The sequence below is a fragment of the Bos indicus genome, chromosome 5 (genome assembly GCF_029378745.1).
Source record: "Bos indicus isolate NIAB-ARS_2022 breed Sahiwal x Tharparkar chromosome 5, NIAB-ARS_B.indTharparkar_mat_pri_1.0, whole genome shotgun sequence".
Classification (NCBI taxonomy): domain Eukaryota; kingdom Metazoa; phylum Chordata; class Mammalia; order Artiodactyla; family Bovidae; genus Bos; species Bos indicus.
In genome coordinates, this window is record NC_091764.1 from 28,189,946 (window position 1) to 28,207,421 (window position 17,476).

At 40.2% G+C, this 17,476-nt stretch overlaps 1 protein-coding gene across 8 annotated transcripts in view; it reads right to left on the reverse strand.

Annotated features, from left to right (window-relative positions):
• The window catches only part of SCN8A (sodium voltage-gated channel alpha subunit 8), a 196,904-nt gene that overhangs the window by 47,685 nt on the left and 131,743 nt on the right, over positions 1-17,476 (reverse strand). For 4 of the 8 annotated variants that reach the window (XM_070789069.1, XM_070789066.1, XM_070789070.1 and 1 more), the window contains exons 12-13: positions 15,937-16,299; positions 2,169-2,301 (exon numbers count right to left, since the gene is read on the reverse strand). In XM_070789069.1, coding sequence (XP_070645170.1) covers positions 2,169-2,301; positions 15,937-16,299 — 496 coding nt within the window. Of the gene's footprint in view, positions 1-2,168; positions 2,302-15,903; positions 16,300-17,476 lie in introns of all 8 variants that reach the window. The other 4 variants (XM_070789068.1, XM_070789063.1, XM_070789065.1 and 1 more) reach the window with 1 other exon arrangement.

Genomic DNA, 17,476 nt, shown 5'->3' on the forward strand with positions numbered 1-17,476 from the left:
GAAGTAAGACTGCATCACTCTCTGCCAATATCCCATGCCTTGTCTGAAATATCCCCCAAAGTTATGGCTCTGCTGACAGTGAATTCCACTGAGTTTACTGGATCCTGGTGAGCATGTTTGCAATAGGATGGGGGGGGGGGTGGTCAGAGCAGGCAGGATTACCCCATTATTTACAGTATTCTGGAATTCTCCACTGTGGTTTCTAAACCATTATTTAAGAAGTCTGCTTTTTTGGACTAAAATGATGTCAGTTTCCTAACTGAAGGTCTGAAAAGAAGAAACGATTATTCATTCAATGCTGGCTTTCCTTGTTGCAGCAATCATTAAATACAGAGGGAGCAGTGGTTAAATAGGAATAGATCTTTCTTAACGTCCATTAATTCTTTCTCATATCATTCAGCTCCAGCCAACCACTGTTCTTTGCTTACAGCAGCTCTGTCTCATCAGCTTTAGCAAAGAAAATCAAATATTAGGAGAGGGAATCGGAGGGAAAGGCGGCACAGGCGCTAAGGCCCCCAAAAGGACTCCTGCAGCCCCAGTGCTCCTCCCCAGCTTCAAGCACAACAAAATTCAGCTCAGTACACATCTTTTGAGCATCCGCTTTTGCCACGCCCTGTGCCAGGCCCCTGAGGTAATCAATAAATCACTGTTGTACTGCATGGATAGTTCTCCTGCTCTGATGTTTTCACCAGGAATAAAATACGCCTGGTGGAGGTTGTTAGCTTTTCTTTCTCAACTGCCATAGATAGTCAGAGAAACCTTGTCTTGCTCTCCAAATGAAGAACAAAATTAGCCAAGGTTCTTAAGCTATTTAATAATATATCTTATCTTGGAATTCTTATGATTTGCAATTATTTACCTGTTATCTCAAAGTATAAAGTTTAAAGATGTTCTATCAGACGATGACCTCAATGAGAATTAAAGAAATCAGGAGCTGAAAGCAGTTAATTCAGTGTTCCTTTTACTTGATACACTCTCAAGACCAGCCTAGGTTTAGTCTAACTCCTTGCCTATGTGTGCAGATGTGACCAGTCCAGGGGAGCTTGAGGTTCGTTTCTAGGGATTCTCCCTGCACCACAGATGCCTGCCCAACACACCCACACCCACACATATACCCTCCCCCAAACACACACAGACCAGAAGTGGTATTTCGCTTAAATGACTCAAAAAAAATAAAAAAATTGTTCCAGGAACACCAGAATAATATGAGTCTCCTTATCTCAGGGACTCTAAATATTATGGGGTAGCCTGGGAGTGTGGACTCTAAAGAACTGCAGTCAGGAACAGTGTGGGTCTATCAAGTGACAAATCAGCTAAAATAGCATGAATCAAACGAAGAAGCAGCATTTGGAGTCAACCAGAATCCTGTGAGAAAAAAAATCTAGTCACTGAATCTACCATCAAAGAAATCCAGAAGAGCCTGGCATACAGACCATGACTGGACCGAAAGTGGACCTGTGCTGGGGGACTTCGGGGTAATAGGAAATGCTTAGTTGCCTCTCAGCAAGTCAGGCTTCGGTGTGGAGGAGCCCCTGACATGAAGTCCAGGCTCTGACAGCCACGCTGCTGCAGACACGCTATGGTTCAACAGTGGCCGCTCTTCCCTGGGGCACCAAGTGCCAACGTAAGGGGGGTTTTGGCTTACTTGTTCACATGCCCAGTGTATTTATGGATATGTGGGGGTGTTTAAAGAGAGGCAGAATTAGGTATAATCAAAATGCACAGTGCATTTGTCCTTAAGGAAAAAAGCTTTGTAAGTAGCTACAAAGGAAACAGGGAAGGCGCGTCTGGTGGTCGGGGGCACGAGGGGCTTCCGTCATTTCATGTCATGACAGTTCTTCAGTGTACGCTCCTCTCTGTTTCACATCAGCTCATCTGTTCCTCACCTGTGACAATTACAGAGCCTTCCCAACATCCTCTGGCTCACTCTTACGTTGTTCCTTTGTACTTCTTACCTATCTGTGCACAGTGCTGGCAGCAGCTTTGAAGTCCTTACTGGATTCTCTGCATGCAGATTTGGGATGCTAGTTTCTATAACCAACAGACTCTATTCCTAAAGCTCAGAGACAGTTTTTCCAACCAAAACTCAGACCAAGGGACTATATTCATATTACACACACTACATATTTATATCCCAGCAGCTTGGACCAACATCACAGGGCACATACCTTCCACCAGTGTATTTGTAACAACACTCAATATACTGTTGATCCTGTCCTTTCGTCCATAGGAAGCCAGTTGGTCCATAGAAACTAAGAGAGATCCAGGGCCTTTCTTCTTAATTTCCACCTCAGTTGTAGCCTTAAAAAAAAAGAAAACAAACAGGAAGTTGGGTGAGTGAAGACTTGTAAATGTTAAGGATATACCTTACTGGACATAGTCCAGAGGAACAAGAACATACGCTCTTCATTAGAGCTTTTTATTCTAATCCTACAGTCCTATTTACTTCAAGAGGTAGAATGACACAAATTGGCCAGGGGTCATCCTTCGTTCCAGAGAGGACAAGACCAAGTTGTTTAGGTGTGTATAAAATCTACGATGAACGCAAGAGCCTGGCTGGGACCCACATACTTCACCTGCTCAATCTAAGCACGGAGTAGAAAGACCAGATTCCCTGGGGCAATGCCATCAGAAGTAGACCCTGAGGTTTTCCTGTCCTCGTCTATTCTCTACAGCATTTGGATAGAATTGGACCATATGATGAAAAAAGTCAAATTCACCTGTACTTGAAATTTCATGAAGGGCCAAGTCCCTGAGCACACTGAATATTACAGATACTGTCTCCTCCGTGTATAGGAACACCGTCACTCTACCAGACTGTCACTTTCAAATGTCAAACCTGGGCCTCATTGAACATTAGCAAGTGGAAGGTCTACCCCAGATATCCTCCAAGCCACTAGAAACAAGTATGGTAGGTTTTGCTATCTTAATGAAAGACATTGCCTCATATAGGTGTACCTTGCCTTTTTACATTTTTATTTTATGAGCTAATCTGCAATGTTCAAATTCCCAACCAATAAAAAGGGCAGAAAATACCATCAGATTGTTAAAGTATTTTCCACACACTCCACCCTCGGCAATGCTGGTACGGCAGATTACAGGAAAGGGTTTCTTAACGTCTCTCGATTGTGTTCTTTGTGCCAACCTGAATATTCTACACCATATTAGACTTAATAGGGTGGCTTACTGCTACTGCTAAGTCACTTTAGTCGTGTCCGACTCTGTGTGACCCCATAGACGGCAGCCACCAGACTCCCCCGTCCCTGGGATTCTCCAGGCAAGAACACTGGAGTGGGTTGCCATTTCCTTCTCCAATAGGGTGGCTTAAAACCCAGCTTTCTAGTAACCATGTTGTCCACTGTAACACGTCATCCATAATAAACTTGGGGGCTCCTTCCATGTGAAGGGAAGAGGGCAGAGACAGTCACCGTCCCTCATAGGGAAGACATATGTTTGTACGAAGCTAGAGAATTATTTGTCTAATTAGTGCCAGAGTGTTCTGAAAACAAAACAAGTGTCTTTGGAGAGCTACATCAGAAAGTCTTTTTATTCTTATATATATTTAGATTTTAAGAACCATACTGAAGAAAGCTCCTGGCAGACTGTATCTTTATCCCATTGTAGTATTTTATCAGACAGTTTCAGATTCAGAGATTTGGTTCACCTTAGGGTTTTATTTGTTCTATTTTGTTTGTTTGGCTGAGCCACAGAAGAAATGGAAAAGAAAAAGAACCGGTTTCCTTGGGAATTCCTATATGCAATACTATACAAACATCTGCATTTTTAAGAATGACTTGTTAACTATTACGTCAGTTCATGATAATGTATATTTCTTTGAGAAATCACTTTTTGCTACAATTCCCAGCCTGATATTCATGACACTTTAAATGAGATTAAACTACTACAGTTTAAGAGTGATAATCATCTAAAAATGAACACAGAAAGTCCCAATACAGTGGACATTCTTATTTCTAACACCTATTGACTCTATATTTTTACTGAACTGTCCTTGTGCAAATCTACAGTAGCCAGATTTCATAATGCTGACCTCCAAGGCACTGTAAAACCTAGTGGACTGGCTGGTTCATCAAAGATGATGAAACTGCATTTAATATGGCTTTGGTACTAATGCAGCTTACTGTTTTCTGGGCACGCTGGATATAAGAATACATAAATTCTTCAGACTTTAATAACATCAACTCTAAAAAACAAACTTAGTGAAAACGGTATCTAAAAAGACCTGGTCAAATTATCAGGTTATCATTTGTTGATACCTATTCAAAAGAAAACAATTTTTAGCTTGGGTTAAAAATATCCACAAAAATTAAAGAAAAATTAACCTCCAAACTTAATATTAAGATGGGACAGGTATTATTTATATCTTTCTATGTAAAACAAAAGTAAACTACAGCAGGACTATGTGAAGACAACTTTGAAATATTAAAATTTGTCCCATAATCCATAATGTGTTGTAGAACTATAATACACACTGTACATCACTTAAGTTCAAAAAAGAAACAAATGAAAGAAGATGCCAAGAAATGAATATCTCAAAGCCCATATTTAGGGAACTTTAGAGGGTCAAAAGAGAAATTCATTAATTATTTTTTTACAAAGGCAAGATCAGATCAGATCAGTCGCTCAGTCGTGTCCGACTCTTTGCGACCCCGTGAATCGCAGCACGCCAGGCCTCCCTGTCCATCACCAACTCCCGGAGTTCACTCAGACTCATGTCCATTGAGTCAGTATTTAGCATAGATCCAAACAAATGGCTCCACCAAAAATCTTGGTAACAATAAGATATCCAGAAAATTCCAACATATTTGCAAATTAAACAATAGTCTTCTAAAGATCCATGAATCAAAAAGATGATCACAGGGAAACTAAAAAAATATTTTAACTGATGATAATGAAAACATAATACATCAAGATTTATGGGATAAAACTAATGAAACTGTTAAGAGAAAAGTTTTCAGCTTTAAATGTTTATATTAAAAAATAAAAAAGATATAAAATCAATGCTCTAAGCTTCCACCTAAAGAAACTAGTAAAAGAAGATCAAATTAAACCCTAGGTAAGTAGGGTTTCATCTTATTTACCTTTCATCTAGGTTAGTAGATGAAAGGAAATAGCAGTAAGAATGGAAATCTATGAATTAGTAAATGGCCAAACAACATACAATTAAAAAAAAAGGTCAAATATTGGTTCTTTAAAAAGATTAGGGGTGGGGGAAGAAAAAAAAAAAAGATTAATAAAACTGATAATTCCCCTGGCAAGACTGATCAAGGAAAAAATAGAGAAAATGCAAATTATAATTTTTAGGAATGAAAAAAGCAGATATTACTATAAATCCTATAGTAATTATTAAAATAAAAAGGACACATTATGAACAATTTTATGCTGTTTCATCTTAAATGAAATGGACAAACATATCCAAACACAACTTATAAAAACTGACATAAGAAGAAATAAAAAATCTAAATAGCCCATATTAATTTACAAAATAATAAAAAAAAATCTTATCACTAAGAGAACTCTAGACCCAGACAGGCCTCCACAAGTGAATTCCACCAAATGTTACGGATGGAAGAAATAATACCAATTTTACACAAATTCTTTCAGAAAACAAAGGTTAAGAGAAGGCTTGTCACCTTGTTTTATACGGCTAACATAACCCTGATACTAAATCTGACAAGAATATTACAAGAAAATTAGAGACCAAAATCTCTCATAAACAGAAATGTGAAATTCTTAACAAATATGAATAAATAGAATCCAACAATATACACAAAGGATACTATATAATGACCATCAGGGCTTATTCAGGAAAGCAAAGTTAATTTAATACTAGGGAAAAAGTCAGTGTTATTCATCATATTAACAGAATAAAGGAGAAAAACCATATAATCATCTTACTGATGCAGAAAAAAGAACACTTAACAAAATTCAACACTTCTGCATAAAAATAAAATTTCTTAGCAAGCCATGAATAACAATGTAGCAGTTCCAATCTGACAAAGAACATTTATGAGATCTATAGCCAACATTATACTTCTCAGTGAAACATAAAATCCTTTTCCTCTAATACTGGAGACAAGGTAGGATGTATGCTTTTATCAATTCTATCCAATTTTGTATCTAAAGTCTTAGCTAGTGTAATAAAGCAAGAAAAATAAATTAAAAACATAAAGACTGCAGTTGCTGCTATTCACAGAAAATATTGTACATGTAGGAAAAACTATGGAATTTAACAAACAAACAAACCCCAAAATCAAAACCCTAAAACAAAAAACCCTCCAAAGCTAACAGAATCAATACACTAATTTATCAAGGTCATGAGCTATAAGGTCAATATGCAAAAATCAATTGTATTTCTATATTCTGGAAACAAATAATTGAAAATAAAAATTTTAATTATACCTTTTACAATAGTAATTTGAAATTAATTAATTTGAGTTGAATCAAAGACCTAAATGTAAAACTCAGAACGATAAATCTTATACAAGAAAAACATCTTCATGTTCTTGGGGATCAGCAAAGATTTCTTGGATAGGATGCAAAAAAAACATCGTGGAAGAAAACTAACTGATACATTGTACTTCATTAAAATTAAAAATTGACCTACCTAATAAAGGACTTGCATCCCCAACATACAAAAAACTAAAAAAATCCACAAAAGATAAACAGTGCAACTGAAAATGGGCAAAAGATGTGAATAAACAATTAACAAGAAAAGAGTAATGTGAAGCCAATAAGCATATGAAGAGATAACTGCATCATTTTCATCAAAGAAATGTAAATTAAAATCATAATAAATAAATAAACACATTTTTAAAAAGGGACTTCCCCGGTGGTCCAGTGATTAAGAATCTGCCTACTAATGCAGGGAACACGGGTTCGATCCCTGGTCTGGGAAGATCCCACGTGCTGCAGAACAGCTAAGCCTATGAGCTGCAACCACTGAGCCCGTGTGACACAATTACCGAGTGGGCGCCCAGAGCCCACGCGCTGCAATGAGAAGCCACCACTCGTCACAACTAGAGAAAGCCTGCGCGCAGCAACAAAGACCCGGCACAGCCAAAAAGAAATAAATAATTTTAAAAATCTTAACAACATTTTATATCCACTAAAATTCTAAAATCAACATTAATTATGGGCTAGGAATACGGAGCAACTGGAACTCTAACACATTGTTGGTGGGAGTACAAAAAATGGTGTAACTATCTTGGAACACTTGTTTGGTAGTTTCTTATATAAACAAAGTTAAACATATATTTACGATATGACCCAGGAATTTCATTCTGAGGTATTTATTCAATATAGACAAAGACACTTATTTACAAAGACAGCTGTACAAAAATGCTCTCAGCAAGCCATACTACCACAGCTGGAAATAATGTGAATGTCCAACAACAGGAACACGGATAAACAAACTGGGGTATATTTATACAATAAAATACCACTCATCAGTAACAAAGAAGGAACTACTGATACACAAAACAACATGTACATCCAAACATTCTGTTGAGTGAAACAAGCCAAATAAAAGCTACACCCAATCCCAAAGAAAGGCAATGCCAAAGAATGCTCAAACTAGTGCACAATTGCACTCATCTCACACGCTAGTAAAGTAATGCTCAAAATTCTCCAAGCCAGGCTTCAGCAATATGTGAACTGTGAACTTCCTGATGTTCAAGCTGGTTTTAGAAAAGGCAGAGGAACCAGAGATCAAATTGCCAACATCCACTGGATCATGGAAAAAGCAAGAGAGTTCCAGAAAAACATCTATTTCTGCTTTATTGACTATGCCAAAGCCTTTGACTGTGTGGATCACAATAAACTGTGGAAAATTCTGAAAGAGATGGGAATACCAGACCACCTGATCTGCCTCTTGAGAAATCTGTATGCAGGTCAGGAAGCAACAGTTAGAACTGGACATGGAACAACAGACTGGTTCCAAATAGGAAAAGGAGTTCGTCAAGGCTGTATATTGTCACCCTGCTTATTTAACTTCTATGCAGAGTACATCATGAGAAACGCTGGACTGGGAGAAACACAAGTTGGAATCAAGACTGCCGGGAGAAACATCAATAACCTCAGATATGCAGATGACACCACCCTTATGGCAGAAAGTGAAGAGGAACTCAAAAGCCTCTTGATGAAAGTGAAAGTGGAGAGTGAAAAAGTTGGCTTAAAGCTCAACATTCAGAAAACAAAGATCATGGCATCTGGTCCCACCACTTCATGGGAAATAGATGGGGAAACAGTGGAAAGAGTGTCAGACTTTATTTTTCTGGGCTCCAAAATCACTGCAGATGGTGACTGCAGCCATGAAATTAAAAGATGCTTACTCCTTGGAAGGAAAGTTATGACCAACCTAGACAGCATATTCAAAAGCAGACACATTACTTTGCCAACAAAGGTTCGTCTAGTCAAGGCTATGGTTTTTCCTGTGGTCATGTATGGAAGTGAGAGTTGGACTGTGAAGAAAGCTGAGCGCCGAAGAATTGATGCGTTTGAACTGTGGTGTTGGAGAAGACTCTTGAGAGTCCCTTGGACTGCAAGGAGATCCAACCAGTCCATTCTAAAGGAGATCAGCCCTGGGTGTTCTTTGGAAGGAATGATGCTAAAGCTGAAACTCCAGTACTTTGGCCACCTCATGCGAAGAGTTGACTCATTGGAAAAGACCCTGATGCTGGGAGGTATTGGGGGCAGGAGGAGAAGGGGACAACAGAGGATGAGATGGCTGGATGGCATCACTGACTCGATGGACATGAGTCTGAGTGAACTCCGGGAGTAGGTGATGGACAGGGAGGCCTGGCGTGCTGCAATTCATGGGGTCGCAAAGAGTCAGACACGACTGAGCGACTGATCTGATCTGATCTGATTTTATTTGCATATGGGCCTGCAAAAATGCAAGAAAACTAACCTATGATGATACAAATCAGAAATGGTGGTTTGGGGGAAGAGAGCTTGCCTAGAATGAGGTATGAGGGTACTTTTTGGGAAGTCTTATAGTAAAGAGGAGTTTCTGGAACAATTCTCAACTGATCAGAGAGTGCCTCCTCCATCTCCTTTTTACCTACATCTTTGGTAATTCTTGGGTGCCAATTACCAAGTGTGCTACAGAAATACTGATTATGCAGTGGAGTTCCTTTGAGAAGGAAGATGGAATGCAGACTGCATAAATTTGTATAAGATGTTATCTGTATTGAGGAAATAAAGATCAACTAAATAAGAAAATCAAAGGTTATTTATTCTGAGTTTGATGTAGTGAGGGAGTTAGGTCACATCATGCATGTTATGGCAGAAATTCAAAGGCAGGCAGAGGAGTAGTAAAGTCTTGAATAGGAGTAGGAAAAAACCAAAAGGCTTTAGGTGTGCCTGATTCAAGGCTGCTGGTGGGAGGCTGCAGGCAAGCTAAGCAGCAGCAGGGCAGCCTACGTGATTGGCTAGGGGTGCCTATTTGGCTTTCTCTGGGCAGTCCTAAATTGGAAACAGGGACAAAAATTATGGAAGTTGTCAGTTATTAATCTAGTAATCAAGCCCTGGCTGCTTTGGGCTGATTGTTACAGAAGTTACTGTTTAGCTCCCTGGACCGTCACTAGAGATAGCAATCTGGCTTTCTGAAAGTTTGGTTTATAGCAGGCTGGTTTCTTCATTATTTATTGTATGTGTTGTGTTATTATTGTGTGTGTCGTGTATGCCTCTTTGAGACTTCGTGGACTGCAGCCCTCCAATTCCTTTGTCCATGGAACTCTCCAGGCAAGAATACTTGAGTGGGTTGCCATTTCCTCCTCCAGGGGATCTTCCCCACCCAGGGATCCTACCGGTGTCTCCTGCATCCCCTGCATTGGCAGGCAGATTCTTTACCACTGTGCCACCTGGGAAGCCCTTGTTTATTGCAGACAAATTGATTAATTATTGTAGGTAAATAGACCTTGGGCAGGCTGCAGGTGAAAATTCTATTTTTATATATAGTCTGTTCATTGTCCATTTGTGTATGCATTTCTTAGTACTCAGCAGATCACACTGATTAATGGAGACAGAGCAAACATATTCATCACTGTTAACAGCCCAAAATGATATAATGTAAAAAAGCCTATGAGGAACACTACCTAAGAGTGCTAAGCACCAGTTGGGAGCGAAGATAGTATCCACAGAAAAATGCATCTCTACTACTAAGACAATTTAATCCACTGAGATCAGGGTACATAGGATATACCAAGATGGGCGGGTCCCTGTGGCAGTCCCTGCTCCCCAGGTGAGGGTGTGAAAGCTGGGACTGAAAGTCCAGATACTGGGCCAGTGTTTCTGTTTGTTTTTTTCCAATTAGAAAAACTTAAGATAAAATGTATATAACATAAAACTCACCATTTGAAGCATTATAAAGTAAATGACTCAGTAGCTTTTAGTATATTTACAATGCAGATGGGCTTCCCAGGTGGTGCTAGGGTAAAGAATCCACCTGCCAATGCAGGAGACATAAGAGATATGGGTTTAATCCCTGAGTTGGGAAGATTCCCTGGAGGAGGGCATGGCAACTCACTCCAGTATTATTGCCTGGAGAACCTCATGGACAGGGGAGCCTGGTGGGCTACAGTTCACAGGGTCTCAAAGAGTCGAACACTACTGAGGAGACTCAGCACACACGGGTGGACTCACAAGGCTGTCACCACTATTTAATGCCAGGACGTTTTCATCATACCAAACACCACCACCTGTCTGCAGTCAATCCCAACCCCTGCCTCTACCCAGCCTCTAGGAACCAACAATCTGCTTTGTTGTATGGATCTGCCTTTTCCAGACATTTCACATAAATGCAATAATATGGTATGTGCCTAGCTCCTCTCACCTAGCATAATTTTTCAAGGTTTATTCATACTGTAGAATGTATCAATTCATGTTGGCTGAATGAGATGCCATTATAGGGATTCCATTGTATCACATTTTGTTTCTCCATTCATCAGCTAGTAGGTACTTGAATTGTTTCTACTTTTTGGCTATTATGAATAAAGATTTTAAGAATACTTATGTATAAATTTTTGTGTGAACACATGTTTGAAATTTTCCTGGGTATATACCTAGGAGTAGAATTCCTGGGTCATGTGGTAACTCTATGTCTACCTTTTGGAGGAGCCGCCAAACTGTCTAAGCATCTGCACCATTTTACTTTCCTAACAGTAATGCTGGCTGTCGCTTCTTGTGTCAGACCACGGCCAACTGAAGGGAAGAAAACCTGGAGCAGACTTTTCCCCAGGTACAGCAGCTTCATCGTCACCTTCCATCTAGAATCTGCTTAGGATTCGGTGAGGTATGTCTCTGCTATTGGCTCAGCTGCCCAATTCTCATCACCTTGGACGTGCAGCGAAGGTGTCTTCCTCCAAGCATGCTGAGACCCAGGGACCAGAGGAAAGATCACATACTCATTTTCTCCCCTGCCTGATTTGTTTTAGGTCATTTTGGGGCGGGAGGGGGGTGGGCAGATGAAGGTGTGTATTTTTGTTTCATTTTGTTGGGGAGAGAGGAGGAAAACTAACAACTTTTAAAAGTCAGGAGCCTCTGCCTTTTAAAAATTCAGCCCCTAAAGAGTAACAGAGGAAGCAATTGAGAACCTTAATTACTTTAAACCCAGTACAAATTTTTTCCATTTCTCTTAATTCAAATGCAAAGTTTATTAAGCATTTAGCCACTGACTTCCAACCTCCTAAATTGTAGCTGCCCTTCTCAAAGAGATATTCTACCATATCTGCCGATGTCTGGTTTTGACCACATTTCCACAGATCTACCCAAGGAATCTCAACTTGTTATTGATTCTAAACTGATTTCACATGGAAATATGTAACTGGAAATTTATCAGCCAGTCACCTTTCTTGGGACTAAAATTTACAGTATTTTAGAAGGGGCCTTAGAACCTAGTCATTTATCTCCAGTTCAAGCCTTGCTGAAATTTTTGTGGTATGTATTCTGCTTCAAAACAACTGTACAAAAATTTCTCCTTCTCAAAAGATCTTTAGAATCTTAGAAGAAATCTGACTCTCTCCAAGTCAAGCAATTCAGCAGAAATCAAACTGTCTACTTTTCCGGTTAAAAAGACCAAAAATGCACATGTAAAGGAATAGAAATTTAATTTCTGAATACCAAGAATGGGCCAAGTAATATGCTTCAGATTTTATAAATGTTATTTAATGTTCAAATAGCTGTCTAACAAAGGTCCTTTTATCTCACTTTTTTTTTTTTTTTACAGATAAGGTTTAGAGATGCTAATTTTTCAGGATCATGAAGAACCCAGGCTTCATAGTTAGCATAGTATAATAGTTAGTGGCTAACGCCGTGCAGTTAGATTGTCTGGATTCCAATCCTAACTATACTGCTTACTATGCAACCTTGGACAAGTGACTTTATTTCTCTAAGCCTTGGTTTCCTCCTAGTAAAATGCACACAGTAGTAGGATCTAACTCAGAGGGCAGGTGCTGTGAGCATGAAATGAGATAATACTTCTACATCTGCAGCATGGCTTCTGAGTCATGTGTGTTTTGGACAGTCAGGAGCACCCACTTCTTTACAAGGGAAGAGCAATGATTTTCCAGCTCAGAGCTGAAGACATGGGAAAAGTCCCCTTATCCTGCGTTTCAGCAAAAAGCAAAAGCAAAAATTCTCATAAAACTATCAAGAAATCATCACCACTCAACCACAACTGAATAATGAATGAAGATGTGAAATATTTTTGATGAGATTCTAATGAGGTGACGTCTGGGTGTCTTTTTTCATTAAGAATATTGTATTTCTTCATTTGAGCCTAAATAAAAACTACATATGTGGCACAGCTCAAGCGTTCATGCTGTGTGAGACCAACTGTGGACCATCCACGGCTCCTATACCAGTCCATAAAGCATGAGTACGTAACTGGAAGCATTCTGATGGTTCAGGCGAAGACAAGTTAATCCGTAGCTGCAGACGCATCCAAAATGTTTTGACAGTGAGAATCACTATCTTCTAGCCCAAAGGGGTATAATAATTGCTCATTTGGCCCAGGCTGGGTGTAACATCATGAATATATTAATTCCTTCTAAGATAAATGACTGTTTTCCTACTTCCAAAATAAGCAGTCAGGAAGTTCTCTTGGATCAGAAAGACCTTGGTACCATTTCCACAAGTTTCCCAATCTCTGTTAACTGGATAAAACCACCTACTAAATGAGGAGGCTAAATGAGAACATATGTATAAACTGCTGAGCATAGTGTAGTTAGAACCCAATATATGGTAGCTATAAGGATGAGGTCCACTGTAGCAAACTAAAAAGAACAACAAAGTGCAAGAAAGGAAAAAACCCACTAGTAATTTCCCCTCCCAATACTGTTAACTTGTAGTCAGTCACCCTTTTCCCTATGCAGTCTGTCTTTACAGAGATGACATACCACACAAATGATACGCATTCTGCTTTTGTTTTGGTTTGTCTTTTTGGCTTATTCGTGTAACTTAGGTATTTTTCCACACCACTAACTACTAGGAGGTGCTTCCTTACGGCTTCCAACGAAACAGTTTTTCCTAGTTATGAAGCCCTTGAGAATAATATAGTCCTGCCTTCCTCATCTTCCTGCCACTTTGGGATCTGATCTCCTGACCTTGGGAATGCTCAAGTCTGTCAGCATCATCACTCAGGACCACTGCAAAGAAATCTCCTAAGTGCTTATAGGGTGCTGAGTGTGCAGGACCCCCCAAAATCCCAAAAGCAGTGTTCCATCGGCCGCAGGGTAAGGCAATGCAGACAGCCGTACTCGCCACAGCCATCTGCTCAACTGCCTCTCACATTTTTCTCCCACACAATATAACAGAAGCTGCTAAAAAAACAAAAACAAAACCTGCAAACCTGCTTATCTGCCTTTAAGCTGAAGTTCAAGCTCCTTCTTCCTGGACACCTTTTCTAATACTTTCTCTTCAAAGAAAAAGCAAGATATATTATTTGACTTAAATATTTTTTAAAACTGGTAGGATATCAGATTTTACTGTGGTTCTCATTATTTGAACTGTCCCAACTGTACTGTCCACGCTGATCTACCTGTCATTCTCCAGTGATTTCGTCTCTTATTTTTTCAGAGAAAATCATTTTCTATCTAATTGTGGAGCCCAAAATTTATATCTAGACATAGAATTAGTGAAAATCAAAAGTTATATTTAAAGTAAAGATAGTCATTCATAACATATATTTTGGCCAACTATCTGGTTTAGCGGGGGACTTTGGACCTACTATGTTATTATTATTGTTCTTATTACACCTGATCTGAAACAAACAGTTCTCAAGAAGAGCAATGGTCATGTGCCTAGGTAGAGACGACATTAAAATTAACTGAGAAATCGAAGACTCAGGTTTCTGAAAGGTTTTTCAGTGATGAGTTGTGTAACCCCAAGGAATACACTTTCACTGAGCCTGTTTCCCCATCTCAAAAACAGCTCCACTTTATCAGCCTTATGGAATTTTTTTTTTTTTTAGCCTTATGGAATTTTTACTTAGAACAAATAAGGCATGTAAAAGTAAATTGTAGCTTGTAAAGAACCATCTAAATGTAAGGGGGAAAATATTTTGCTTTTAAATAAAAGAGGAGGAAGAGAAAGGACAACATCAAACATCCTGTCTTTTGAATTTAGGACAGTCAACAGCTGTCCTAGGATAGTCAAACAACTGTCCCAAAGTGCTAAATAACAGGTCATTCTGAATAATTCCATCCTTGATCGCCCAGTTTTCCTCCACACATGCATCATGCTAATTAAAGGGTTGGCTATCTTCATGCTGTGTTAGAGGAAACTGAAGTGTTAGAACAAAACAGACCAACATGCTATCTTAAGCTCAGACCAGCTAAGGAGGGACTGAAGAAAGCTAAGGAGTCAGAGGTAGAAAGGATCAGGATCATTAAGGTTATAAGAATTTAAAGCTAGAAAAAAGGTATAAACAGCTTAGAATCTAAAGAAATGTTAAGACATGGCTTTTCCCAAAGAGGGGTGCCATTATCCTAACCCCTAGCCAAGGGATTTTGTGAAGTGAAGCTATTATATGTCACTTCTCCAGAGCCTGACATTTGATTACATTTAAAATTCATCTTTCAATTCCCTGTTCCTTCCTCCCCCATGTACCATGTGTTCTTGCCCCAACCACCTACCTTCCCCTCTGATTTACCTCAGTCCCCTTAGTAAATGTCCAGCTCCCCACCAGTTTCCTTCACCTCTTTGCCTGGCTCTCCCAGTGCCCACTTCCTACCCTCAGCATCACACATGCACATGCCTCTTTGGAAAAATCACATCTCATTCTTGTAGAGGAGACTAAGAAAACTGTTCAAAGATATATTTGAACTTTTTTTTTTTTTTAATAGAAATAAAAGAGCTTTAAATTCCAAGCTGTTTCCCTATGAGGAGGCAGGACGTAGTGGGGGGAGAAGCAATGGTAGTTTCAAACCCGCTTAGACTTGGTCATTGGTGGTGGCAGAGGCCCTTCTCATTCCATCTGGGCAGGATCCGCTGGCCAGAGGCATTCAGTCAAAGCAGGTGGGGGTGGGATGGGAAGAGAGGCAGACAGAGAAGTGCAAAGATGGAGAGAAAGAAACTTCGATAAAATAAAGGGCTGATGGGGGAAGGGCAAGAGTCAGAAACAAGAAAGGAAGATGGGGGTGGGGATGGGGAATGGAGCAAGGAATAAAGTACAAGGGAAAAGAGGGTGAGTGAAGGAGGAGGGCTGAAGAAAGAAACAAATCTTGAGGGAGAAAACAGAAGCGGTAGGCGGTAGAGACGCGAGTCCAGACGGGAGCTGAAGAGCAAGTGGGACCGAGTGGGATGGGCGGAGCAAAGGAGAGAAGAGAGGGAGCGGGAGAGACTGCCATGCCTAGCCGCGGTCTACCGGTTTTACTTCCTTACACTGTCATCAGTAGCTGCCTTATCTATTTTCACCTCTGGCAGGAGACGCCCGCTGATGTGGGAGCCGGGGCCGCCGATGAGGGACACCACGCCATTGCAGTCCACTGTGCTGTTGCGCTTGACGCTGCGCCGCAGGCTGGGGAAGATGCGCGAAGAGCGGCTGCCCTGGCTGTAGCCGCTGTAGCCACTGTAGCTGCTGCGGCGCTCGCGCGCCCGGATGGGGATGAAGAGCGAGTCCCGGCGGCCCTCGCTCTCCTCCACCGTGCTGTGCTCGTCGTCTGCAAACTCATTCTCCGAGCCCGGGTCCCGGAACCGCCCGGGCCCCCTGAAGCTGAAGATGCTGCTCTTGCTGTTGTGGCGGGAGAGGAATGGGGAGCCTGGAATGCTGAGCAGTGACTGTAAGGGCAGGAGGAGAGAGAGAGAGAGACAAGAGAGGCAGGCATGAGACAGGAAGGGACCCCATAGAAGCTGAACAAAGGCTGTTAGCTTCCCCAGTCTGGCCCCATCCTTGCATTCCTGTTAATCAGAACACAGGTGTTTCCAGAAAGCACTTTCGGATGTTGAATTTCTACTGCCCTTCAACACCCATCACCACTCACTTCTTGCCCCATAACCTTGAGATACACCTGTCTTTGACCTGTTAACCATTCATAAGTTCCATGCGCTGTTCACCTACGCACTGAAACGATGTTTTATCTCATGCTTTGTGTAGCAAATCCACTGGGAAATAGACACTGGGCGTCTATTTTTCATTACTATGACCTCACGTGGAGTGTGCTTTTAATCTACCAGGTTAGCTTCTATGCCACACTTGGCAAAAGGAGACATTTGGAAGTGGCCACTTACTACTCTTTCAATGCAGGTTAAGAACTATGCCAATAGTGGTTTTCCAGTTCTGCTGAAAATGGTATCTGTCCCCTTCTACTCCATTTTTTTTGCAATTCTTTTTTCATCAGAAGTTTAACTATTTGTAAGTTCCCAGAATTGACATTTTCAAGTCAAACTCATATTTATCACTTAGAAAATTTTCATTTTTCTCTTTCAGCTCATACTGCCATTCCATGTTCCCTAGAGAATTTTGTGCTAATGTGTATCTTTATGCTTTAATGCATTGTATTGACCCCCTTTCAATACTTTTCTGCAACAAGAAAGTATAACCTATACTTAAAACCAATTTCCCGTGACCATGAGCCTCTAAGAAATTAAAAAAATTCTCCTGGATTGTGCTTTTATTACAATTCTCATTAATACAACTGATCACAAATATTCTCTGTTTTATAAGTAATTACTAAGTTTAAAATTTTATTAAAATGTATCTCAATGAGATGAATGAGCTATTCTTTCCCCCAACTGGTGTTTTGGTGTTTAAATATCTGTAGATAGTATAACTTATTATTAGAATCATACACGGCTCAACAGAAGCCCCCCTCCCCTTTCTAAGAGTAGATTTTAAGTGCTGAGAAACTTTATTCATATAAATGGTATCTTGGAACAGAAGAACACTGTTACAGTAATGTCACTCAATTCTTTGAACTCCTTCCAAGTTATATGCCAAAATTACATAGTAAGCTAT